This window comes from Somniosus microcephalus, chromosome 33 (genome assembly GCF_052327205.1).
Source record: "Somniosus microcephalus isolate GS21.2 chromosome 33, FLI_Smic_1.0, whole genome shotgun sequence".
Lineage (NCBI taxonomy): Eukaryota > Metazoa > Chordata > Chondrichthyes > Squaliformes > Somniosidae > Somniosus > Somniosus microcephalus.
This window is the reverse complement of record NC_141019.1, coordinates 31,055,475-31,080,420: the sequence shown is the minus strand read 5'-3', so window position 1 is coordinate 31,080,420 and position 24,946 is coordinate 31,055,475. Positions and strand designations below refer to the sequence as shown.

Here is a 24,946-nt window from a genome sequence, read left to right as displayed (position 1 = left end):
TGATGCAATGTTTTCCTGACTAACCTGTTTGGACACCATTCACACCTTTGATTGCTGTGATTATCTCTCTGCCGAGGTGTGATAAATGGCAGTTAGAAAGATTACCTGTAATCATCTGGCATTATTCTCTGACTATATAAGCTGTGTCTTTATGCATCTCTCCACTTCACCTGACGAAGGAGCAGCGCTCCGAAAGCTTGTGATTTCAAATAAAACTGTTGGACTATAACCTGGTGTTGTGAGACTTCTTACATTAAAGGAACAGGGCAGGTTAGCAATCAGACATCATAACTGTGCTCCCGGCCCGCGACTGCCTGTGAGCAATGCCGCAAGAGATGCAATAACTAAAAGAGCATTATACCCACAAACATAATGGGCTGTTATATAATAAGTAAAAGGGTGTTCTACCCAGCAACACTCAGCCTTTTCTTATTAATATATACAAGACTGATCTGCACTAAAAGGAGATAGTGTTTTATCAACAACAACTTGTATTTATATAGCGCCTTTAACACAGTAAAGCGTCCCAAGGCACTTCACAGGAGCGTTAGCAAACAAAATTTGACACCGAGCCACATAAGGAGAAATTAGGGCAGGTGACCAAAAGCTTAGTCAAAGAGGGAGGTTTTAAGGAGCGTCTTAAAAGAGGAGAGAGAGGTGGAGAGGTTTAGGGAGTGATTCAAAGAGCTAGGGGCCCTGACAACAGAAGGCGTGGCTGCCAATGGTTGAGTGATTTTTAAAAATGTATTTGTTTTATTCATTCATGGGTTGTGGGCGTCGCTGGCAAGGCCAGCATTTATTGCCCATCCCTAGTTGCCCTTTGAGAAGATGGTGGTGAGCCGCCGCCTTGAACCGCTGCAGTCCGTGTGGTGAAGGTACTCCCACAGTGCTGTTAGGGAGGGAGTTCCAGGATTTTGACCCAGCGACGATGAAGGATCGGCGATATACTTCTAAGTCAGGATGGTGTGAGACTTGGAAGGGAACTTGGAGGTGATGGTGTTCCCATGCGCCTGCTGCCCTTGTCCTTCTAGGTGGAAGAGGTCGTGGGTTTGGGAGGTGCTGTCGAAGAAGCCTTGGCGAGTTGCTGCAGTGCATCTTGTAGATGGTACACACTGCAGCTACGGTACACCGGTGGTGGAGGGAGTGAATATTTAAGGTGGTGGATGGGGTGCCAATCAAGCGGGCTGCTTTGTCCTGGATGGTGTCGAGTTTCTTGAGTATTGTTGCAGCTGCACTCATCCAGACAAGTGCAGAGTATTTCATCACACTCCTTACTTGTGCCTTGTAGATGGTGCAAAGGCTTTGTGGAGTCAGGAGGTGAGACACTCACCGCAGAATACCCAGCCTCTGACCTGCTCTTGCTGGCGCAGTGTTTAATGTGGCTGGTCCAGTTAAGTTTCTGGTCAATGGTGACCCCCAGGATGTTGATGGTGGGGGATTCGGCAATGGTAATGCCGTTGAATGTCAAGGGGCGGTGGTTAGACTCTCTTGTTGGAGATAGCCATTGCCTGGCATTTGTGTGGCACGAATGTTACCTGCCACTTATCAGCCCAAGCCTGAATGTCATCCAGGTCTTGTTGCATGCGGGCATGGGCTGCTTCATTATCTGAGGAGTTGTGAATGGCACTGAACACTCTGCAGTCATCAGTCACATCCCCATTTCTGACCTTATGTTGGAGCGCAGGTCATTGATGAAGCAGCTGAAGATGGTTGGGCCTAGGACACTGCCCTGAGGAACTCCTGAAGCGATGTCCTGGGGCCTCCAACCACCACAACCATCTTCCTTAGTGCTTGGTATGACTCCAGCCAGTGGAGAGTTTTCCCCCCCGATTCCCATTGACTTCAGTTTTACTAGGGCTCCTTGATGCCACACCCGGTCAAATGCTGCCTTGATGTCAAGGGCAGTCACTCTCACCTCACCTCCTGGAATTCAGCTCCTTTGTTCATGTTTGGACCAAGGCTGTACTGAGGTCAGGAGCCGAGTGGTCTTGGCGGAACCCAAACTGGGCAACAGTGAGCAGGTTATTGGTGAGTAAGTGCTGCTTGATAGCACTGTCGATGACACCTTCCATCACTTTGCTGATGATTGAGAGTAGACCGATGGGACGGTAATTGGCCGGGTTGGATTTGTCCTGCTTTTTGTGGACAGGACATACCTGGGCAGTTTGCCACATTGTCAGATAGATGTCAGTGTTGTAGCTGTACTGGAACAGCTTGGCTAGAGGCACGGTTGGTTCTGGAGCACAAGTCTTCAGCATGACAGCCAGGATGTTGCCTTTGCTGCATCCAGTGCGCTCAACCGTTTCTTGATATCATGTGGAGTGAATCCAATTGGCTGAAGACTGGCTTCTGTGATGGTGGGGACCTCAGGAGGAGGCCGATATGGATCATCCACTCAGCACTTCTGGCTGAAGATGGTTGCAAACGCTTCAGCCTTGTCTTTTGCACTCACTTGCTGGGCTCCACCATCATTGAGGATGGGGATGTTCATGGAACCTCCTCCTCCCGTTAGTTGTTTAATGGTCCACCACTATTCACGACTGGATGTGGCAGGACTGCAGAGCTTTGATCTGATCCATTGATTGTGGGATTGCTTAGCCCTGTCTATAGCATGCCGCTTCCGCTTTTTAGCATGTAGTCCTGTGTTGCAGCTTCCCCAGGTTGGCACCTCGTTTTTAGGTACGCCTGGTGCTGCTCCTGGCATGTTCTTCTACACTCCTTATTGAACCAGGGTTGGTCCCCTGGCTTGATGGTAATGGTAGAGTGAGGGATATGCCGGGCCATGAGGTTATAGATTATGGTAGAATACAATTCTGCTGCTGCTGATGGCCCACAGTGCCTCATGGATGCCCAGTTTTGAGCTGCTAGATCTGTTCTCAATCTATCCCATTTAGCACGGTGGTAGTGCCACTACACGATGGAGGGTGCCCTCTGTGAAGACGGGATTTCGTCTCCACAATGACTGTGCGGTGGTCACTGCTACCAATGCTGTCATGGACAGATGCATCTGAGACAGGTAGATTGGTGAGGACGAGGTCAAGTAGGTTTTTCCCCTCGTGTTGGTTCTCTCACCACCTGTCGCAGGCCCAGACTGGCAGCTATGTCCTTTAGGACTCAGCCAGCTCGGTCAGTAGTGGTGCTACCGAGCCACTCTTGGTGATGGACATTGAAGTCCCCCACCCAGAGTACATTCTGTGCCCTTGCTACTCTCAGTGCTTCTTCCAAGTGGTGCTCAACATGAAGGAGTACTGATTCATCAGCTGAGGGAGGGCGGTAGGTGGTAATCAGCAGGAGGTTTCCTTGCCTATGCTTGACCTGAAGCCGTGAGACTTCATGGGGTCCGGAGTCAATGTTGAGGACTCCCAGGGCCACTCCTTCCTGACTGTATACCAGTGTGCCGCCACCCCTGGTGGGTCTGTCCTGCTGGTGGGACAGGACATAACCAGGGATGGTGATGGAGGAGTTTGGGACATTGGCTGAAAGGTATGATTCTGTGAGTATGACTATGTCAGGCTGTTGCTTGACTAGTCTGTGGGGCAGCTCTCCCAATTTTGGCACAAGTCCCCAGATGTTGGTGAGGAGGACTTTGCAGGGTCAACTGGGCTGGGTGTGCCAGTGTCGTGTCTGGTGCCGAGGTGGTCCGTCCTGTTTTACTGTTGTAGCGGTTTGTTACAACTGAGTGGCTTGCTAGGCCATTTCAGAGGGCAGTTAAGAGTCGACCACATTGCTGTGGGTCTGGAGCCAGACCGGGTAAGGACGACAGATTTCCTACCTTAATGGACATTAGTGAACCAGATGGGTTTTTAAACGACAGTCCAATAGTCACCATTACTGATACGAGCTTTTTATACCAAACTTATTTAATTAACTGAATTTAAATTCCCCAGCTGCCGTGGTGGGATTTGAGCTTGCGTCTCTGGATCATTAGTCCAGACCTCTGGATTACTAGCCCAGTGACATTACCACTATGCTACCGTTCCCTGATTATAATCAGGGATGCTCACATAAGAACATAAGAAATAGGAGGAGTAGTAGGCCAATCGGCCCCTCGAGCCTGCTCCGCCATTCAATAAGATCATGGCTGATCTGATCCTAACCGCCAATCCACTATCACAGAACCATCTCCTGAATCTAACAGAATTAGACACACGAAATAGGAGCAGGATCAGGCTACACGGCCCCTGGGCCCGCTCCGCTACCCACAGGGCCATGACCGATCCGAACCTAGACTCATGTCCAAATTCCTGCCCACTCCCCGTAACCCTTAATTCCCTTTACTTCTAGGAAACTGTCTATTTCTGTTTTAAATTTATGTAATGATGTAGCTTCTACAGCTTTTTGGGGCAGCATATTCCATGGACCTACCACCCTCCTGAGTGAAGTAGTTCCTCCTCATCTCAGTTTTGAAAGAGCAGCCCCTTATTCTAAGACTATGCCCCCTAGTTCTAGTTTCACCCATCATCGGGAACATCCTCCCCGCATCCACCCGATCCAACCCCTTCACAATCTTATATGTTTCAATAAGATCGCCTCTCATTCTTCTGAACTCCAATGAGTAGAGTCCCAATCTACTCAACCTCTCCTCATATGTCCATCCCCTCATCCCCGGGATTAACCGAGTGAACCTTCTTTGTACTGACTCGAGAGCAAGTATGTCTTTTCTTAAGTATGGACACCAAAACTGTATGCAGTATTCCAGGTGCGGTCTCACCAATACCTTGTACAACTGAAGCAATACCTCCCTATTTTTATATTCTATCCCCCTAGCAATGAAAGCCAACATTCCATTGGCCTTCTTAATCACCTGCTGCACCTGCATACTAACCTTTTGAGTTTCGTGCACCAGGACCCCCAGATCCCTTTGTACTTCAGTACTTTCCAGTTTCTTACCATTAAGATAATAACTTGCTCTACGATTTTTCCTGCCAAAGTGCATAACCTCACATTTTCCAGTATTGTATTCCATCTGCCAAATCTCTGCCCACTTACTTAGCCTGTCTATGTCCCCTTGCAGGTTTTTTATGTCCTCCTCACTCACTACTTTCCCTCCCATCTTAGTATCATCTGCAAACTTTGATATGTTACACTCGGTCCCCTCCTCCAAATCGTTAATATAGATTGTAAAGAGTTGGGGACCCAGCACTGACCCCTGTGGAACACCACTAGTTACTGATTGCCAGTCTGAGAATGAACCATTTATCCCAACTCTCTGCCTTCTGTTAGATAGCCAATCCTCTATCCATGCCAGAATATTACCCCCAATCCCGTGATTTTTTATCTTAAGCAATAATCTTTTGTGTGGCACCTTGTCAAATGCCTTTTGGAAGTCTAAATACACTACGTCCACTGGTTCCCCTTTATCCACTCTATATGTTACTTCCTCAAAGAACTCCAGCAAATTTGTCAAACATGACTTCCCCTTCATAAAACCATGCTGACTTTGTCCTATTAAATTATGATTATCCAAATGTCCTGTTACTGTCTCCTTAATAATGGACTCCAATATTTTACCTACCACAGATGTTAGGCTAACCGGTCTATAGTTTCCAGCCTTCTGTCTACTGCCCTTTTTAAATAAGGGCGTTACATTAGCAGTTTTCCAGTCTGCCGGGACCTTTGCTGAGCCCAGGGAGTTTTGGAAAATTATTACCAATGCATCCACAATCCCTACCGCCACTTCCCTCAAGACCCTAGGATGTAAGCCATCAGGTCCAGGTGATTTATCCGCCTTGAGTCCCATTATTTTACCGAGTACCACTTCCTTAGTGATTTTGATCGTGTTTAGCTCTTTCCCCCCCCCTATAGCCCCCTGTTTGTCCAGTGTTGGGATATTCTTAGTGTCTTCTACTGTAAAGACTGATATAAAATATTCATTCAGTGTTTTTGCCATCTCCATATTTCCCACCATTAATTTCCCAGTCTCATCCTCTAAGGGACCAACATTTACTTTAGCCACCCTTTTTCTTTTTATATAACTATAAAAACTCTTACTATCTGTTTTTATATTTTTTGCTAATTTACTTTCATAATCTATCTTCCCTTTCTTAATCAATCTTTTTGTTATTTTTTGCTGTCTTTTAAAGTTTTCCCAATCCTCTATCCTCCCACTAGATTTGGCTACCTTATATGCCCTTGTTTTTAGTCGAATACTATCCTTAATTTCTTTACTTAGCCACGGATGGCTGTCTTTTCTTTTACACCCTTTTCTTCTCAGTGGAATATATATTTTTTGGAAGTTGTAAAATAACTCCTTAAATGTACACCACTGATCATGTATCGTCTTACCCTTCAATCTATTTTCCCAATCCACTCTACTCAATTCCGCTCTCATACCTTCATAGTCTCCTTTATTCAAGCTTAGCACGCTTGTTTGAGATCCAACCTTCTCGCCCTCTAATTGAATATGGAATTCAACCATGTTATGGTCACTCATTCCAAGGGGATCCTTTACTAGGACATTTTTAATTAATCCTGTCTCGTTACACAGGACCAGATCTAAGGTTGCTTGCCCCCTGGTCGGTTCAGTTACATACTGCTCAAGAAACCCATCCCTAATACACTCAATGAACTCATCCTCAAGGCAGCCAGAATTGGAGGAGCGCAGATATCTCGGTCGGGGGGGGCGCGGTGGTGGTGTTGTAGGGCTGGAGGAGGTTAGAGAGATAGGGAGGGACGAGGCCATGGAGGGATTTGAAAACGAGGATGAGAATTTTAAAATCGAGGCATTGCTTAACCGGGAGCCAATGTAGGTCAGCGAGCACAGGGGTGATGGGTGAACGGGACTTGGTGCGAGTTAGGACACGGGCAGCGAGCACAGGGGTGATGGGTGAACGGGACTTGGTGCGAGTTAGGACACGGGCAGCCGCGGTTTGGATGAGCTCAAGTTTACGGAGGGTAGAATGTGGGAGGCCGGCCAGGAGTGCGTTGGAATAGTCATGTCTAGAGGTAACAAAGGCATGGATGAGGGTTTCAGCAGCAGATGAGCTGAGGCAGGGGCGGAGTGCGGCAATGTTACGGAGGTGGAAATAGGCGGTCTTGGTGATGGTGCGGACATGTGGTTGGCAATGTTCCCTGTCACTTTGTTTGGTGCCGTGCGGCCTCTTTAAGTGGCTGTGTGGGCCATTCAAAATCCCACGCACACGCAGTCTTTTGCATTGAAAAGCCAGCAACTGTGTTGAAGGCTGCAGACAGGACGAGGAGGGATAGTTTACCTACAAAACCCACAAGGCAACAGGCCCTTTGTCATCAAAATGGCTTGTTTCCTGGGACGGCGGGACTGTCATATGAGAAGAGATTGAGTAAACTAGGCCTGTATTCTCTTGAATTCAGAAGAATGAGAGGGGATCTCATTGAAGCATACACAATTATTACAGGGCTTGATAGGGTGGATGCTGGAGGAATGTTTCCCTTGGCTGGGGAGTCTAAAACCAGGGGCCATAGTCTCAGAATAAGGGGTCGGCCATTCAGGACTGAGATGAGAAGAAATTTCTTCACACAGAGGGTGGTGAATCTTTGGAATTCTCTACCCCAGAGGGCTGTGGAGGCTCAGTCATTGGGTATATTGATAGATTTCTGACTAGTAAGGGCAGCAAGGGATATGGCGATAGGGCCGGTGAATGGAATTGAGACAGAAGATTAGCCATGATCTCATTGAATGGCGGAGCAGGCTCGAAGGGCCGAATGGCCTACTCCTGCTCCTATTTCTTATGTTCTTATCCGTTCAAGAGAAACTGTGCAAGACCGCAGGCAGGAAACGGGCATCCTTTGCAATCGCTGGAACTGCTCTCCAGTGACCTTCACTTTTCATTTTGAGTGTTGGGGGGTTTTTGGGGGGGGGGTGCAGCGGGAGTGTGGAAAAATGGATGGTGTGATTACTCCATACTCGGTACAATAATCAGTCGTGATGTGGAGGGCACGGCCCTGCTGCACTGGTTCCTGATAGACACACAACTGGTTTGCCAAGAAATAGAACCGAAACATCCCGGAAATGCACAGCAGATCCGTCAGCACCTGTAAAAGAGAAAGGACATGATAGCATTTCAGGGACTGACGCTTTGTCAAAAGCACACGTGTGAATGGGACTGAAAACAGAAAAGTCACCAAGCCCCACTGACGTGCTGAGGGAGGTCAGGGCGGAGATATCGGAGGTACTAAACATCCATTCGCAAGAACGTTTGCAAACCTGGGTTGTGCCAAGGGAATGGAGGATGGCATGTGTTCCACCCCTGTTCAGAGGAGGAATGGGATAAGCCACAAAATAATAGGCCAGTTAGTTTTAGGTCCATTGTGGGTCGACTGCTAAGAGCAGGCATATTGTGATGCGCAGTCAGCACTTGTAGCAAAGCATTCTGTGTTCTACTAACCCTCTGGATGGGGGGAAAGAAATGCCTTCTAACTTTCCCCTTTTTGTTCTTCCAGTGATGATCCTGAGGATTATCAGAGACTGTAACCTCATTTCAAAGGCAATTGGATCAGTTTTTGAAAAAGGAGAATATAAAAGGATGTGAGGCAAGGGCAGGGAAATGGAATTGGAGTCGACCGCTCCAGTTGGAGAAGTAGCACCAGCAGCCCATGGTGGGCTGAATGGCCTCCTTCTGTGCTGTAATTTCTATCCGTGAAACCATACCCCAACAAGAGTCGACGCCTTCAAGGTGGAGGGGGGGGGGGGTGCAGGGGATGAGGAGAACATTGGGGAAGAAACAAAAATGTTCAAATGGGACATTTCAGGTTGTGTTGAACTGAAAGAGGCAGGATGTGTGTGTCTCTCATGGGGATATAAGCAGGCCACGCTAACCAGCTTTCAATGTTTATTTTAAAAAGGTTAACACATCTGTTAAAATAGTGGCAGTGTTAAGTGTTTGTAACGTAACACCTCGAGTTCGTCGCGTTATCAAAGTTGTAAATTGCCTTCCAACCCTTTATATTTCCCAAGTTAAAATGAACTGTTTGAAAGGTACTGCTTTGCCCCGCCCCGCCCCGCAGTGAGATGTAATGGCTTCAATCCAGGCCAGCCCCGTGAGTTGTGTCTTGTGCTGTCAGTTATTTAAAAAAACAAAAATGGGATGCTGCAGAATCAGAGGAGGTTTGTATATTTTACAGAGTCCAGACGGAGCTCCGACAACAGCTGCATCGAGTCAAAGATGGAGGAACTGAAAATGCCCTCAAACCAAGACATCTCGACCCATCCGTTCTTTGACTATGATGGCGACCACTCTCTAGAAAACTCGATAACCTTCAACATTCCACTCAAGGAATTTCCTCATGATCCCGCCTCCGTAGTCGTGGCGCCGTATACCTCATCATATTTCATGGGTAATTAGACTTTGTACCACACAACATCACGTTGATCCAAGGCAGCGTTCTCTGCAGTCTAGATGTGTACGAGATTAATTCTAAATGGGGTGAAGCCTCGCATTTTACTGAATATATTCTCTCTGCGCTGCTGTCTTTTGAAGCTGTGGATCCTTGTTATTGCAGACTTTCACTGCAGACCTCTTACTATCAAAGGTTTCCTCCTACCAATCAATCAGTGGGAGAAGAATCAGAGGGACGTTTTATCTCTTTTTGCCATTCCCCTGCTGAAGGTGTTGATTTATGCTGCGCTAGGCTCCATGGGTGGCAGCAGCCCTTTGGTGCCTCGGGCAAGCGACCGTTCTTCACGTGCGACCACAGGCCGGGAATGTCGGGAGGGCATTTAACTGTGGAGAGCACCATAGCCGACCCTGATCCTGCTCTCCTCCGAGACACACACACACACACACACACACACACACACACACACACACACACACACACACACACACACACGTGGGGGGGTGTCACTGGATGGCGATCAGAAATGAGGAACTTGGCTGATATTCTCCGCCCCCGCCCCCCTCAACTTCCTAATCTGGTGCACTAGAACATTGCAGCGACTAAAATTCTGCCCTGGCTGAAATCAACCAACTCAACACAGACTGGAGACTGAACTCCAGGGAGCTCTGCCAATCTACATTGGACCTGGGTTTGAATGGCTTGGCAGTAAGCCAGGTAGTGCATTTATCCGCTGAGCCACTGCGCAGGCTCCCTTTTAATTGGTCACTTTGTTAAAAGGGTACTGCCTCCATTAACTCCCCTTCATAAGTCTGTCAAATCAAACCTTTCCCATATTCGGCAGAGTCTAGAAGACCGTCAAATAATGAAAGCGATGACGCTGATAAGAGTGGACTGGAGGCTCCTGGCGTGCAAAGCGCTGCCGTTCCTCTCGCTGACTGCTCTACTGCCCACTCCATGAGAGGCGCAGCCTAATTCAACATCCCCAATACCTTGTGTGTTTTTGCATGGAATATCATTGCATTTCTACCCTACAGGGTTTGGACCTTACCGCTAGGTGTGGATTGTAGTAAACATCCCATAACCTCCGAGCCTTTCGCTGCCAGTACAGTCAGCGTTGTGAGCTTACCTGGGAGGAAGCCTGGCTGTGAACCTGTGCTGCTCTCTATCGTGCTACACACTGCCATCGCGAGAAAGGAAATAGAACCGCCCCAGTGGTTCGGTTGGTAAATGCACTGTCCAATGTATTACTGAGCCATACACCGCAGGACGATCAAAAGTTCCTTGCCTGGCCTTATTTAGTTATCCGATCTCAGCCAGGGCAGAGGTTGGGGCACTACAATTGTTTTTTTTTTTCACTTAAGGGATGTGAGCGTCACTGGCAAGGCCAGCATTTATTGCCCATTACTAGTTGCCCCTGAGAAGGTGGTGGTGAGCCGCCTTCTTGAACCACTGCAGTCCGTGTGGTGAAGGTAATTGTGTCGGCTGTGGCTCAGTGGGCAGCACCCTCGCCTCTGGGTCCGAAGGTCATGGGTTCAAGTCCCACTCTAGAGACTTGAGCACAAAAATCCAAACTGACACTCCAGTGCAGTACTGAGGGAGCGCGGCACTGTCGGAGGGGCAGTACTGAGGGAGCGCGGCACTGTCGGAGGGGCAGTACTGAGGGAGCGCGGCACTGTCGGAGGGGCAGTACTGAGGGAGCGCGGCACTGTCGGAGGGGCAGTACTGAGGGAGCGCCGCACTGTCGGAGGGGCGGTACTGAGGGAGCGCCGCACTGTCGGAGGGGCAGTACTGAGGGAGCGCCGCACTGTCGGAGGGGCAGTACTGAGGGAGCGCGGCACTGTCGGAGGGGCAGTACTGAGGGAGCGCCGCACTGTCGGAGGGGCAGTACTGAGGGAGCGCCGCACTGTCGGAGGGGCAGTACTGAGGGAGCGCCGCACTGTCGGAGGGGCAGTACTGAGGGAGCGCCGCACTGTCGGAGGGGCAGTACTGAGGGAGCGCCGCACTGTCGGAGGGGCAATACTGAGGGAGCGCCGCACTGTCGGAGGGGCGGTACTGAGGGAGCGCCGCACTGTCGGAGGGGCGGTACTGAGGGAGCGCCGCACCGTCGGAGGGGCAGTAGTGAGGGAGCGTCGGAGGGGCGGTACTGAGGAAGCGCTGCCCTGTCGGAGGGGCAGTACTGAGGGAGCGCCGCATTGTCGGAGGGGCAGCACTGTCGGAGGGGCAGCACTGAGGGAGCGCAGCACTGTCGGAGGGGCAGTACTGAGGGAGCGCCGCAATGTCGGAGGGGCAGTTCTGAGGGAGCGCAGCACTGTCGGAGGGGCAGCACTGAGGGAGCGCAGCACTGTCGGAGGGGTAGTACTGAGGGAGCGCCGCACTGTCGGAGGGGCAGTACTGAGGGAGCGCGGCACTGTCGGAGGGGCAGTACTGAGGGAGCGCCGCACTGTCGGAGGGGCGGTACTGAGGGAGCGCCGCACTGTCGGAGGGGCAGTACTGAGGGAGCGCGGCACTGTCGGAGGGGCGGTACTGAGGGAGCGCCGCACTGTCGGAGGGGCGGTACTGAGGGAGCGCCGCACTGTCGGAGGGGCAGTACTGAGGGAGCGCCGCACTGTCGGAGGGGCAGTACTGAGGGAGCGCCGCACTGTCGGAGGGGCAATACTGAGGGAGCGCCGCACTGTCGGAGGGGCGGTACTGAGGGAGCGCTGCACTGTCGGAGGGGCAGTACTGAGGGAGCGCCGCACCGTCGGAGGCGCAGTAGTGAGGGAGCGTCGGAGGGGCGGTACTGAGGAAGCGCTGCCCTGTCGGAGGGGCAGTACTGAGGGAGCGCCGCACTGTCGGAGGGGCAGCACTGTCGGAGGGGCAGCACTGAGGGAGCGCAGCACTGTCGGAGGGGCAGTACTGAGGGAGCGCCGCACTGTCGGAGGGGCAGTTCTGAGGGAGCGCAGCACTGTCGGAGGGGCAGCACTGAGGGAGCGCAGCACTGTCGGAGGGGTAGTACTGAGGGAGCGCCGCACTGTCGGAGGGGCAGTACTGAGGAAGTGCCGCACTGTCGGAGGGGCAGTACTGAGGGAGCGCCGCACTGTCGGAGGGGCAGTACTGAGGGAGCGCCGCACTGTCGGAGGGGCAATACTGAGGGAGCGCCGCACTGTCGGAGGGGCGGTACTGAGGGAGCGCTGCACTGTCGGAGGGGCAGTAGTGAGGGAGCGTCGGAGGGGCGGTACTGAGGAAGCGCTGCCCTGTCGGAGGGGCAGTACTGAGGGAGCGCCGCACTGTCGGAGGGGCAGCACTGTCGGAGGGGCAGCACTGAGGGAGCGCAGCACTGTCGGAGGGGCAGTACTGAGGGAGCGCCGCACTGTCGGAGGGGCAGTTCTGAGGGAGCGCAGCACTGTCGGAGGGGTAGTACTGAGGGAGCGCCGCACTGTCGGAGGGGCAGCACTGAGGGAGCGCAGCACTGTCGGAGGGGTAGTACTGAGGGAGCGCCGCACTGTCGGAGGGGCAGTACTGAGGAAGCGCAGCACTGTCGGAGGGGTAGTACTGAGGGAGCGCCGCACTGTCGGAGGGGCAGTACTGAGGGAGCGCGGCACTGTCGGAGGGGCAGTACTGAGGGAGCGCCGCACTGTCGGAGGGGCGGTACTGAGGGAGCGCCGCACTGTCGGAGGGGCAGTACTGAGGGAGCGCGGCACTGTCGGAGGGGCGGTACTGAGGGAGCGCCGCACTGTCGGAGGGGCAGTACTGAGGGAGCGCCGCACTGTCGGAGGGGCAGTACTGAGGGAGCGCCGCACTGTCGGAGGGGCAGTACTGAGGGAGCGCCGCACTGTCGGAGGGGCAATACTGAGGGAGCGCCGCACTGTCGGAGGGGCGGTACTGAGGGAGCGCTGCACTGTCGGAGGGGCAGTACTGAGGGAGCGCCGCACCGTCGGAGGCGCAGTAGTGAGGGAGCGTCGGAGGGGCGGTACTGAGGAAGCGCTGCCCTGTCGGAGGGGCAGTACTGAGGGAGCGCCGCACTGTCGGAGGGGCAGCACTGTCGGAGGGGCAGCACTGAGGGAGCGCAGCACTGTCGGAGGGGCAGTACTGAGGGAGCGCCGCACTGTCGGAGGGGCAGTTCTGAGGGAGCGCAGCACTGTCGGAGGGGCAGCACTGAGGGAGCGCAGCACTGTCGGAGGGGTAGTACTGAGGGAGCGCCGCACTGTCGGAGGGGCAGTACTGAGGAAGCGCCGCACTGTCGGAGGGGCAGTACTGAGGGAGCGCCGCACTGTCGGAGGGGCAGTACTGAGGGAGCGCCGCACTGTCGGAGGGGCAATACTGAGGGAGCGCCGCACTGTCGGAGGGGCGGTACTGAGGGAGCGCTGCACTGTCGGAGGGGCAGTACTGAGGGAGCGCCGCACCGTCGGAGGGGCAGTAGTGAGGGAGCGTCGGAGGGGCGGTACTGAGGAAGCGCTGCCCTGTCGGAGGGGCAGTACTGAGGGAGCGCCGCACTGTCGGAGGGGCAGCACTGTCGGAGGGGCAGCACTGAGGGAGCGCAGCACTGTCGGAGGGGCAGTACTGAGGGAGCGCCGCACTGTCGGAGGGGTAGTACTGAGGGAGCGCCGCACTGTCGGAGGGGCAGCACTGAGGGAGCGCAGCACTGTCGGAGGGGTAGTACTGAGGGAGCGCCGCACTGTCGGAGGGGCAGTACTGAGGAAGCGCAGCACTGTCGGAGGGGCAGTACTGAGGGAGCGCCGCACTGTCGGAGGGGCAGTACTGAGGGAGCGCCGCACTGTCGGAGGGGCAGTACTGAGGGAGCGCCGCACTGTCGGAGGGGCAGTACTGAGGGAGCGCTGCACTGTCGGAGGGGCAGTACTGAGGGAGCGCTGCACTGTCAGAGGTGCCGTCTTTCAGATGAGACGTTAAACCGAGGCCCCGTCTGCTCTCTCAGGTGGACGTAAAAGATCCCATGACACTATTTTGAAGAAGAACATCTGAGTTCTCCCCGGTGTCCTGGCCAATATTTATCCCTCAAATCAGCATCACTAAAAACAGATGATCTTGTCATTATCACATTGCTGTTTGTGGGAGCTTGCTGTGCGCAAATTAGCTGCCATGTTTCCCACATTACAACAGTGACTACACTTCAAAAAGTACTTCATTGGCAGTAAAGCGCTTTGGGACATCCTCCGGTGGCCATGAAAGGTGCTATAGAAATGCAAGTCTTTACCCCATAACATTTGAAAGCTGTTACTCCTGGGGTCTAAATGGCAAAGATGTCACTTTCTAATCACTTTCTAAACTTGCTCACGATCTAATGCTTTTCTTTTTTCACGAACTCTATAGAGCTCACCGGTGAGTCGGATAATGAAATGAGTGACTGTCATGATGCAGAAGTGAAAATGTCTCTGAAGCAGGATGTCTCCGCCCTCTCCCTCTCCGACTCGACGCTTGCTCCTTCTCTAGAGAGTTTGAATCTTTTCAAATCTTCACTCAATGAAACGCAGACCTCAACCTCCCTTCTGATGACTCCATGCACATCGTCGCCAGGAAAAGGTAATCTGTGATTCTCGTTCGGGCAACGGCAAGAAACTTGCTAATGGCCATTGATCCCGTGCTCTGGGGCAAAAAATGGCTCTGTACGTTCGCTCCTATCACCACTGTGGTGGCCCTTCCAAACCTTCCCCTTTGTTAAATTCATTAAACCCAGGTCTGAGTTGGAGTGCGATCCTCACTTTCTGGTAGCAAAATACTGCGGATGCTGGAAATCCGAAATAACAACAGAAAACGCTGGAAAAGCTCAGCAGGCCAGGCAGCATCCGTGGAGAGAGAAACAGAGTTAACGTTTCAGGTCAAAGACAAAGGTCTTCGACCTGAAACGTTAACTCTGTTTCTCTCTCCACGGATGCTGCCTGGCCTGCTGAGTTTTTCCAGCGTTTTCTGTTGTTATTCCTCACTTTCTGGTTTGACTGTGCAATTGCAAAATGATGGACTTTAACAAGTTAAAATCGGCTTTTCCTCAACTTATTTCCAGTGTTTCTTAACTCATTTTTGGAGGGTAGGAATCCTCAGAGTAGCACGAAACGCTGATGAATAGTCCAGCAGTGCTTTCTACCTACTCCGCCTCTCTCTCCTCCTTTAAGACGCTCCTTAAAACCGACCTCTTTGACCAAGCTTTTGGTCACCTGTCCCAATATCTCCTTATGTGGCTCGCAATGTTCCCTGTATTTATTTTTTTGATGCGCGGTCCCTTTAACCGGCTGCGCGGCCCATTCAAATTTTCGTGCATGCGCGGTTATTTCTATTGAGAAGCCGATCAGCGGCCTGCGCGGGACCGCTGCACGGCCACGCAGCTTACCGGGAATGTTGGTGGCTCGGTGAAGTGCTTGGGACGTTTAACTACATTAAAGGTGCTATATAAATGCAAGTTGTTGTTATACATTGCATCACTCTTTACTTGTGTCTACACTTTCACTAAAATCTTGGCGAGGGTGTGGCGCAACAGAGTCAGCTGTCTGGCCATGGCCAAGGAAAAGTGCACGAGGAGGCCCAAGCTCACCAGGAGGCTGTGACTGCGTCGTCTCCCATGGTCCACGGAGATCTGCCGTCAACCGTCAAACCAGAAGGAGCAGGAGCGGAGCAGGATAAAAGCGGGAGCGAGGAGGCCCGAGACCAGAAGGAGCGGGAGCGAGGAGGCCCGAGACCAGAAGGAGCGGGAGCGAGGAGGCCCGAGACCAGAAGGAGCGGGAGCGAGGAGGCCCGAGACCAGAAGGAGCGGGAGCGAGGAGGCCCGAGACCAGAAGGAGCGGGAGCGAGGAGGCCCGAGACCAGAAGGAGCGGGAGCGAGGAGGCCCGAGACCAGAAGGAGCGGGAGCGAGGAGGCCCGAGACCAGAAGGAGCGGGAGCGAGGAGGCCCGAGACCAGAAGGAGCGGGAGCGAGGAGGCCCGAGACCAGAAGGAGCGGGAGCGAGGAGGCCCGAGACCAGAAGGAGCGGGAGCGAGGAGGCCCGAGACCAGAAGGAGCGGGAGCGAGGAGGCCCGAGACCAGAAGGAGCGGGAGCGAGGAGGCCCGAGACCAGAAGGAGCGGGAGCGAGGAGGCCCGAGACCAGAAGGAGCGGGAGCGAGGAGGCCCGAGACCAGAAGGAGCGGGAGCGAGGAGGCCCGAGACCAGAAGGAGCGGGAGCGGAGCAGGATAAAGGCAGCGGCAGCGAACCACCAGCGAAAACAACAACAAAAGCAACTACTGCAAAACAGCTATAGTGACGTCACAACTAGGGAAGGAGCTGATTGGTGAGTAGCTGGTAAGTGTTTCTAGTTAATAGTTTACAAAGTAAATGCATGGCAGGGCAGCTCAGCCCCGTGGACTGCACATCCTGTGCCATGTGAGAAGTCCTGGACGCTTCTCGCGGCCTGGACGACCACGTGTGCGGGAAGTGTCGCCAGCTACAGCAGCTCGAGCTCCGGGTTTCAGAGCTTCAGCGGCGGCTGCAGTCATTGCAGTGCATCCGCGAGGCTGAGAACTTCGTGGTTAGCATGTTTCAGGAGGTGGTCACCCTGCAGCTTAAGAGTGTGCAGCCAGAGAGGGAATGGGTGACCGCCGGACAGAAGAGGAGGACCAGGCAGGTAGAGCAGGAATCCCCTGAGTACATCTCGCTCGCTAACCAGTATTCAGTTCTGGATACTGGTGGGGGCGATGGTTCCTTTGGGGAGTGCAGCCAGAGCCAAGTCCACAGCACCATTAATGGTTCAGCTGCACAAGGGGGGAGGAAGAAGAGTGGAAGAGCAATAGTGGTAGGGGATTCGATAGTTAGGGGAGCAGACAGGCGTTTCTGCGGCCGCAGACGTGACTCCAGGATGGTATGTTGCCTCCCTGGTGCCAGGGTCAAGGATGTCACTGAGCGGCTGCAGGACATTCTGAGGGGGGAGGGTGAACAGCCAGAGGTCATTGTCCACATCAGTACCAACGACATAGACAGAAACAAGGATGAGGTCCAGCAGGCAGATTTTAGGGAGCTAGGAGGGAGATTAAAAAGCAGGACCTCAAAGATGGTAATCTCCAGATTACTCCCGGTGCCACGTGCTAGTGAGTACAGAAACCGGAGGATAGAGCAGATGAATGTGTGGCTGGAGAGATGGTGCAGGAGAGAGAGGGCTTTAGATTTCTGAGGCATTGGGACCATTTCTGGGGGAGGTGGGACCTGTTTAAGCCAGACAAGTTGCACCTCAACAGGACTGGAACCAATATCCTTGTGGGGGGGTTTGCGAGTGCTGTAGGGGAGGGTTTAAACTAGCTTGGCAGGGGGATGGGAACCTGAGAGTGGATTCAGAAGGGAGAGAAGCAAAGCTGGAAATGGAAGGCAGAAAATTAGTAAGTGAGTTCAGAAGGCAGAGCAAACAAAGGCTAGGAAATTAACAAGGGAGTTTGGCAGTGCTAACTGGTATATACTTCAACGCAAGGAGTCTAGGGAATAAAGCAGATGAGCTGAGGGCACAGATAGACACGTGGGAGCTATTACTGAAACATGACTGAAAGAACGGCAGGAATGGCAGCTCAACATTCCTGGTTACAGGGTTTTCAGACGAGATAGAGAGGGGGGAAAAAAAGGAGGGGAGGTCGCAGTATTGATTAAAGAAACAATTACAGCTGTGAGGAGGGAGGATATCTTAGAAGGACCATCAAATGAGGCCCTATGAATTGAACTGAAAAACAAAAAAGGGGCAATCACACTGCTGGGAGTGTACTATAGACCTCCGAACAGTCAGAGGGAGATAGAAGAGCAAGTATGTAGGCAAATTTCTGAGACGTGCAAAAATAGGGCAGTAATAGTAGGGGATTTCAACTTCCCTAATATTAACTGAGACTAGCAAATCTCGAGCCCCTCAATGTCAAGGGGCAGGGCATACAAGGTAGGATAAAGAAAAAAGGGAAGCTTATAACAGATACCGAGGGCTCAATACTGCAGAAACCCATGAGGAGTATAGAAAGTGCAGGGATGAAATTAAAAAGGAAATTAGGAAAGCAAAGAGAGGGCATGAAAAATATTGGCAAGGAAAACCCAAAGATGTTTTATAAATACATTAAGAGCAAGAGGATAACTAAAGTAAGAGTAGGGCCTATTAGGGACCATAGAGGTAACCTGTGTGTGGAGGCGGAAGACATGGGTATGGTTCTTAATGAATACTTTGCGTCTGTTTTCACAAAAGAGAGGGACGATGCTGACATTGTAATCAGTGAGGAGGAGTGTGAAATATTAGATGAAATGAACATAGTGAAAGAGGAAGTATTAAGGGTTTTAGCATCTTTGAAAGTGGATAAATCCCCAGGCCTGGATGAAATGTATCCCAGACTGTTAAGAGAAGTAAGAGAGGAAATAGCAGAGGCTCTGACCATCATTTTCCAATCCTCTCTTGGCTACAGGTGTGGTGCCAGAGGTCTGGGAGGACTGCTAATGTGGTACCGTTGTTTAAAAAGGGAGAAAGGGATAGACCGAGTAATTACAGGCCAGTCAGCCTAACCTCAGTGGTGGGAAAATTATTGGAAAAAATTCTGAAGGACAGGATAAATCTTCATTTAGAAAGACACGGATTAATCAGGGACAGTCGGCATGGATTTGTTAAGGGAAGGTCGTGTCTGACTAACTTGATTGAATTTTTTTGAGGAGGTAACAAGGAGGGTCGATGAGGGTAGTGTGTTGGATGTAGTGTATATGGATTTTAGCAAGGCTTTTGATAAGGTCCCGCATGGCAGACTGGTCATGAAAGTAAAAGCCCATGGGATCCAAGGCAAAGTGGCAAGTTGGATCCGAAATTGGCTCAGAGGCTGGAAACAAAGGGTAATGGTCGAAGGGTGTTTTTGTGACTGGAAGGCTGTTTCCAGTGGGGTTCCGCAGGGCTCAGCACTGGGTCCTTTGCTTTTTGTGGTATGTATCAATGATTTGGACTTGAATGTAGGGGTATGATTAAGAAGTTTGCAGATGATACAAAAATTGGCCGTGTGGTTGATAATGAAGAAGAAAGCTGCAGACTGCAGGAAGATACCAATGGACTGGTCAGGTGGGCAGAACAGTGGCAAATGGAATTCAATCCAGAGAAGTGTGAGGTAATGCATTTGGGGAGGGCTAACAAGGCAAGGGAATACACTATAAACGGTAGGACAGTGAGAAGTGCAGAAGATCAGAGGGACCTTGGAGTGCTTGTCCACAGATCCCTGAAGGTAGCAGGACAGGTAGATAAGGTGGTTAAGAAGGCATACAGGCTACTTGTCTTTATTAGCCGAGGCATAGAATATAAGAGCAGGGAGGTTATGCTTGAACTGTATAAAACACTAGTTAGACCACAGCTAGAATACTGCGTGCAGTTCTGGTCACCACATTACAGGAAGAATGTGATTGTACTAGAGGGGGTGCAGAGGAGATTTACGAGGATGTTGCCTGGGCTGGGGAATTTTAGCTATGAGGAAAGATTGGATAGGCTGGGGTTGTTTTCTTTGGAGCAGAGGAGGCTGAGGGGAGATTTAATTGAAGTGTATAAAATTATGAGGGGCCTAGATAGAGTGGATAGGAAGGACCTATTTCCCTTAACAGAGAGGTCAATAACCAGGGGGCAGAGATTTAAAGTAATTGGTAGAAGGATTAGAGAGGAGCTGAGGAGAACTTTTTTCACCCAGAGGGTGGTGGGGGTCTGGAACTCACTGCCTGAAAGGGTGGGAGAGGCAGAAACCCTCATCACATTTAAAAAGTACTTGGATATGCACTTGAAGTGCCGTAACCTACAGGGCTACGGACCAAGAGCTGGGAAGTGGGATTAGGCCGGATAGCTCTTTGTCGGCGGGCGCGGACACGATGGGCCGAATGGCCTCCTTCTGTGCCGTAAATGTCTGATTCTACGCTAACCGTCTGCCATGCCCTCGCAGTGGCAATGCCGAGCATCACTGCCCTCAACTTCTTTGTCACGTGGACAAAATAATCACGGACTGGGGTTGCACCATTTCCCGAGATGTTGGGAGCGCAGAAGTGCAACGCCTCCCTTTAAAATTACTAGCGCCATTTTGTGGTCTGATTAACGCTCCTGGGAAGCGCCTCGGTTGGTACTTTTTGCTCCGTCAAAGGCGCTATATAAATGCAAGTTGCTGCTGTCGTGCCTCGCCCAAGAGCCAAAATAAGATTGAGGCGGAGTGAAGCAGAACAATGAAGGGAAAAACATGATGCATCAACAACAATTCCCAAATGGCTACCACAGCTGCTATTCCAAAGCTCCCAGTATTAGCAATATTAGATATCAAAGCTGATAAAATCATTTAGCAGCAAACAATATTCACAAATCCATTTGAAGAAAGGAGTGCCCAGGTAGGCAACTGGGCCAGGATAGACCTGCCTACTCCGAGGGCCACAGCAATAATTCGACCTGGAACCAATCCTTGGGTGGCTTTGAGCTATGAGTCAGCACTTGTTTTACTGGAGGGAGTGTGGGGGGGGGGGGGCGGTTTGCGAATTGAGCGAGTGTTACTCACTTTTCTATTTTGGAGGAAAAAATGTTACTGGTGTCCTTTGAGATTTACTGTTGTGCATCTGTGAAAAGCTCTCTTCTCTCGAATTTAACCTTGTAATTCTGTTGCAGATTTAAGTGTTTCGGACAGTGAAACCGACGAGTGTGAGGACCCCGATGCTGCAGCCGTGAAAATCCTTTCCAAGCTGGTCATGTCGACTCTCACGCTGTCTGATGCCGACAGCGAGAGCGCCGTGGCCCCCGACGGTGCCAGCACCCGCTCGCTGGACTCCTCCACGCTCTTCAAAACCCCGGTGAAGAAGGCAAAGAAGCAGGTCGCTGTCCCGGTGACGCCTCCCACGCCATCATCCTCTGCCACAAGTAAGGGTGAGTCACGCCTCGGCAGATTCTGTCAAGATATAATTGCCTCGCTTTTTAAAGAGGCCTCCCTGAACCCATAATATAGCAACACAATAGAGCCGAGGCTTCCGAAATCAGTGCACCTGCATTCCTCCTTTAGAGATTTCTCCCTCTCTCTCTCGGGTTACTTCTCGCCCAATGCCTATTTCCACAGGCGAGAGAGCAGGCAGGTGACTGGCTCCCAAGCTTTCGGTCACCGGGGCTCCGTAAGGTGTGCGAGGTTGTCTCGAGCTGACTCTGCGTCGAAATTTTCCCTCCATTTCCGAGGAGGCACTGAGGGCCCGACTGTCACCCCCCTTCCACCCACCCTGGCTAAAATCAGCTAGCACCACACAGATCAGGGGCCGTTCTGGTCTGTGTAGCTCCGTTTCACATTAGGAAGCGCATTTACTCACGAGGCTACTGCCCCCTGCCACCCCCCCCCCCCCCCCCCCAACCCCCACCGTGCTTTTTAATCTCTTATTTTTTTCTCCCTCTTTTATTTTGGTCTCCCTGGCAATGCATTAAATCCAGGGCCCCTAGAGCTCTGCGGCAGGAGATCGCAGCAGCAAGTCCGTCCACGGTTTGGGGGCATTAATTTAAAACGTTAGGAAAAATTGGGATTTTAAAAGTGTTTCAAAGCAGTTTGCTGTGCTCAGCCTCAAAGCCCACGTATTGCTTAGCTATTTACAGTAATAGCAACCACTTAACGCCTAGCCATCTCGCCTGACCCTTCACCTAGCTAAGTGAGACAGCAAAGGTGCTAAGTGGCAGCTAGCTAAACTGGCGGCTTTTTGATTGAAATGTTAGTACTTACGACATTGCATCTTCTAGTCTGGCATGCAGAGCCCCAGCATGTTCAAACTGCAGTTTCCCTTTCGAGAGTTTAAAATGGCAAGATTGTATAATACTAATGTGTTTAAAGTGCCGGTGAGCCCAGGGCCTATTGACTGACCAGATACAGTCACTACCTGGTGTTACATTCAGCAACATGCGCTCAACTCACCAGCACATTAAACACAGCGGACAAGAGGCTGGGCTCAGACCTGCTACAACGCCAGCTGATTAAGGAGCTGAAATTAATGGGGTTAGATCATCTCCATGCGTTTCACACCTTGCACACTTCACCTGCCTAGCGGGTAACCAATACCTGGTGTAACAAATCCAAATGGTCTCAACTGTGTGCCAGTGTGGCTCATTGGATAACTCAGTTGATTGCACTCTTGCATAAGAGTCAGAAGGTTGTGGGTTCAGTCCCCACTCCAGAGACTTGAGCCCCAAATCTAGGTCGACTCTCCCAGCGCAGTACCGAGGGAGCGCAGCACCATCGGAGGTGCCGTCTTTCGGATGAGATGTTCAAACGAGGCCCTATCTGTCCGTTCAGGTGGATATTAAAGATCCCACGGCACTATTGGAAGAAGAGCGGGGCGTTCTCCCGGTACCCTGGCCAACGTTTCGTCCCTCAACCCACAGCACCAAAAAATATTAACTGCTCATTTATTTCACCGCTGTTTGTGGGATCTTGCTGTGCGCAAAATGGCTGCTGCGCTTGCCTACAAAGCAACAGTCACTGCACTTCAAAGTAATTCATTGCCTGTGAAGCACTTTGAGACGTTTCTGAAACATGACAAGGCGCAATATAAATGCAAATCTTTTCTTTCTCTTTCTTCCTGTCGCTCGCTCGCTCTCTCTCCTTTTCTTTGCAATCCTCATTGATTTGTAGTTTGTTAATCCCCATATATTTCACACTTTGAACACTTCAGCTGCACATCAATGGGGATTAGAATATTGGTGTCAATTGATACCTTTCTGACTCAACACCAGCTGTTGGTATTGATACACCAGGCATTGGTTCCAGTGTAGTTGCAATGCGAGGAAACGATTTGGGGAAGGAAACAAGTGGCAAGGGAGAAATTGTGCGACAGTGGGGGAGAAATTCTGGGGCACTTTCTGCAGCCGTGGCATCACAGAGCTCTCTGGGGCCCTGGTTAGGTCCCAGCCAGAAGGGCATGCTGGCCTAGCGACTGCAAGGCCTCTGTCGGTGTCACTCTTGAGCTGGTTGTTTGCAGGTTGTTAGGGGGGGGGGTTGGCCTCACTCTGATTTTCTCTTGGGTCGCCAACTCTGGTTGGACGTATACCTGGAGCTTTTGTCACGTGACCTCCTGCACCCAGCCGCCCCGCCCCCACGCTCCCGCCATTGGTCGCCCGACATGTCCATCCTCACGGTGCCCCGCCTTCCCGCACCAATCGGAAAGTCAGTAGGCTCTTCAGTACCCGATTGGGTGATCCTTCACCGTCGGTCGAACAGCCCCTTTTCCTGTGTCCGATATTTTTAGAACTAATAAACGAATGTGTCCAAAGAATTTTTTTTTCTTCAAACAATTTTTTAACACCCGGATTACTTTTCTCCTGGTTTGCTCACAGCAATGTGCTGGAGACTAGTCTTTAATTCCTAGAGACTCCCGGGCGACCCTGGAGACTCGGCAACCCCGATGACAACTTGAGGTCAACTTCTTTGTCTGGTTCGCGAACAATTGATGCCAAACTAAAGATGCAAATTCCGGGTGGCACCGCGCTCCAACACATTGCAACCACAAAGCAGTCGGGTGAGGCGGTTTGTGCCCAGCCTGCCTCGTGCGCCCAGTCTCGCCATAGTGCTGCGGGGAGCTTCCCCGCAAGAAGGAAGGAAAACGGAGAGGGAGAGTCGCTCTGAGCAACTCTCAAAACATCCCTTCGTGGCCGACCGGCCCTTGTGGCCAGGAGTGGTAGACAGCACGCCAAGAGGAAGGGGAGAGAACTCCTTAAAAGGAGCGAATAGCATTTCCCAAAAGTTGAGGCCAACCCTGAAACATTCGAATACACCGCCAGGCATTTACTAATCATTCCTAAGATATTTATCATTAACAACCAGGTTAACCCTCAAGACTCTGGCCACTGTATTTGTTGTGCTAATATTGTGGAGTTTATATCTATTCAGCAGAGTGAGGGCTAGTGTGTGTAAGAAGTAATGGGGGTAAGGATCATTCAGTTGGGAAGTGGCAGCAATCGATTATTTTAAGACGGCAGGAGTGGAAAAAGTGACTTCGCTCATCTAACCGTGTAAGGCTCCATTTTCTCGTGTAATTGAGGCAGTTGTGAGGGTGAAGTTGAGGACCTCCACCCAGGTGAGGTGCAATTGCAGTGTGCGATATTAGCATAAGACCGCGGTGTGTGAAATCCCTTTGTCCGCTATTTCAACAAAGGCGTTGGCCGGTTTCTTTGGTGTGAACATCTTTGTGGAGCTAGTCAAAGGAATTTCATGTGAAAGTGTCAACAGGTCTGGATGCTAATGCTGGTGTAATTTTAACTGGAAGGGAGTTGCAGGTTGGCTATTTTCCAGGTGTCCTGATCACTATTTGTTCCCACCAACATTCTCCACACAAGTGACCAGGTCTGAGGGAGGACAAGGGGCGATGCTGAGAGCAGGCAGCAGGGTAACTTCCGCCCAGGGGCTTTAAGTAGGCTTTGGGTCCACGTGTAGCTGTGATCCACCTGGAGTGTCTCGTACCTGTCACCAATGGCTATCAGCACATTTTTAATATAATTGTTTAAACACAAAGGCATTGATTCCTTCAATGGCTTGCTTTGACAGACGGCCTTTGTGTCTTCCTGTGTGTAACGCGAGAAATAGGCAATCTGGGTGGCATCGCGAAAAAAATAGTTTTCAATCAATATTGCACCAATGCCCCAGAGAGTGATGGGAGGCAGATTTGATGCTACTGTCAATTGCACTGCTGTGAGAGAGTC

At 51.5% G+C, this 24,946-nt stretch overlaps 1 protein-coding gene across 3 annotated transcripts in view; it reads left to right on the top strand.

Annotated features, from left to right (window-relative positions):
- Nucleotides 1-24,946, top strand: part of LOC147097089 (bromodomain adjacent to zinc finger domain protein 2A-like) — a 145,209-nt gene that overhangs the window by 63,908 nt on the left and 56,355 nt on the right. For 2 of the 3 annotated variants that reach the window (XM_085972904.1, XM_085972905.1), the window contains exons 3-5: nt 9,100-9,312; nt 14,623-14,832; nt 20,894-21,148. In XM_085972904.1, coding sequence (XP_085829030.1) covers nt 9,100-9,312; nt 14,623-14,832; nt 20,894-21,148 — 678 coding nt within the window. The remainder of the gene's footprint in view (nt 1-9,099; nt 9,313-14,622; nt 14,833-20,893; nt 21,149-24,946) is intronic. The other variant, XM_085972903.1, reaches the window with a different exon arrangement.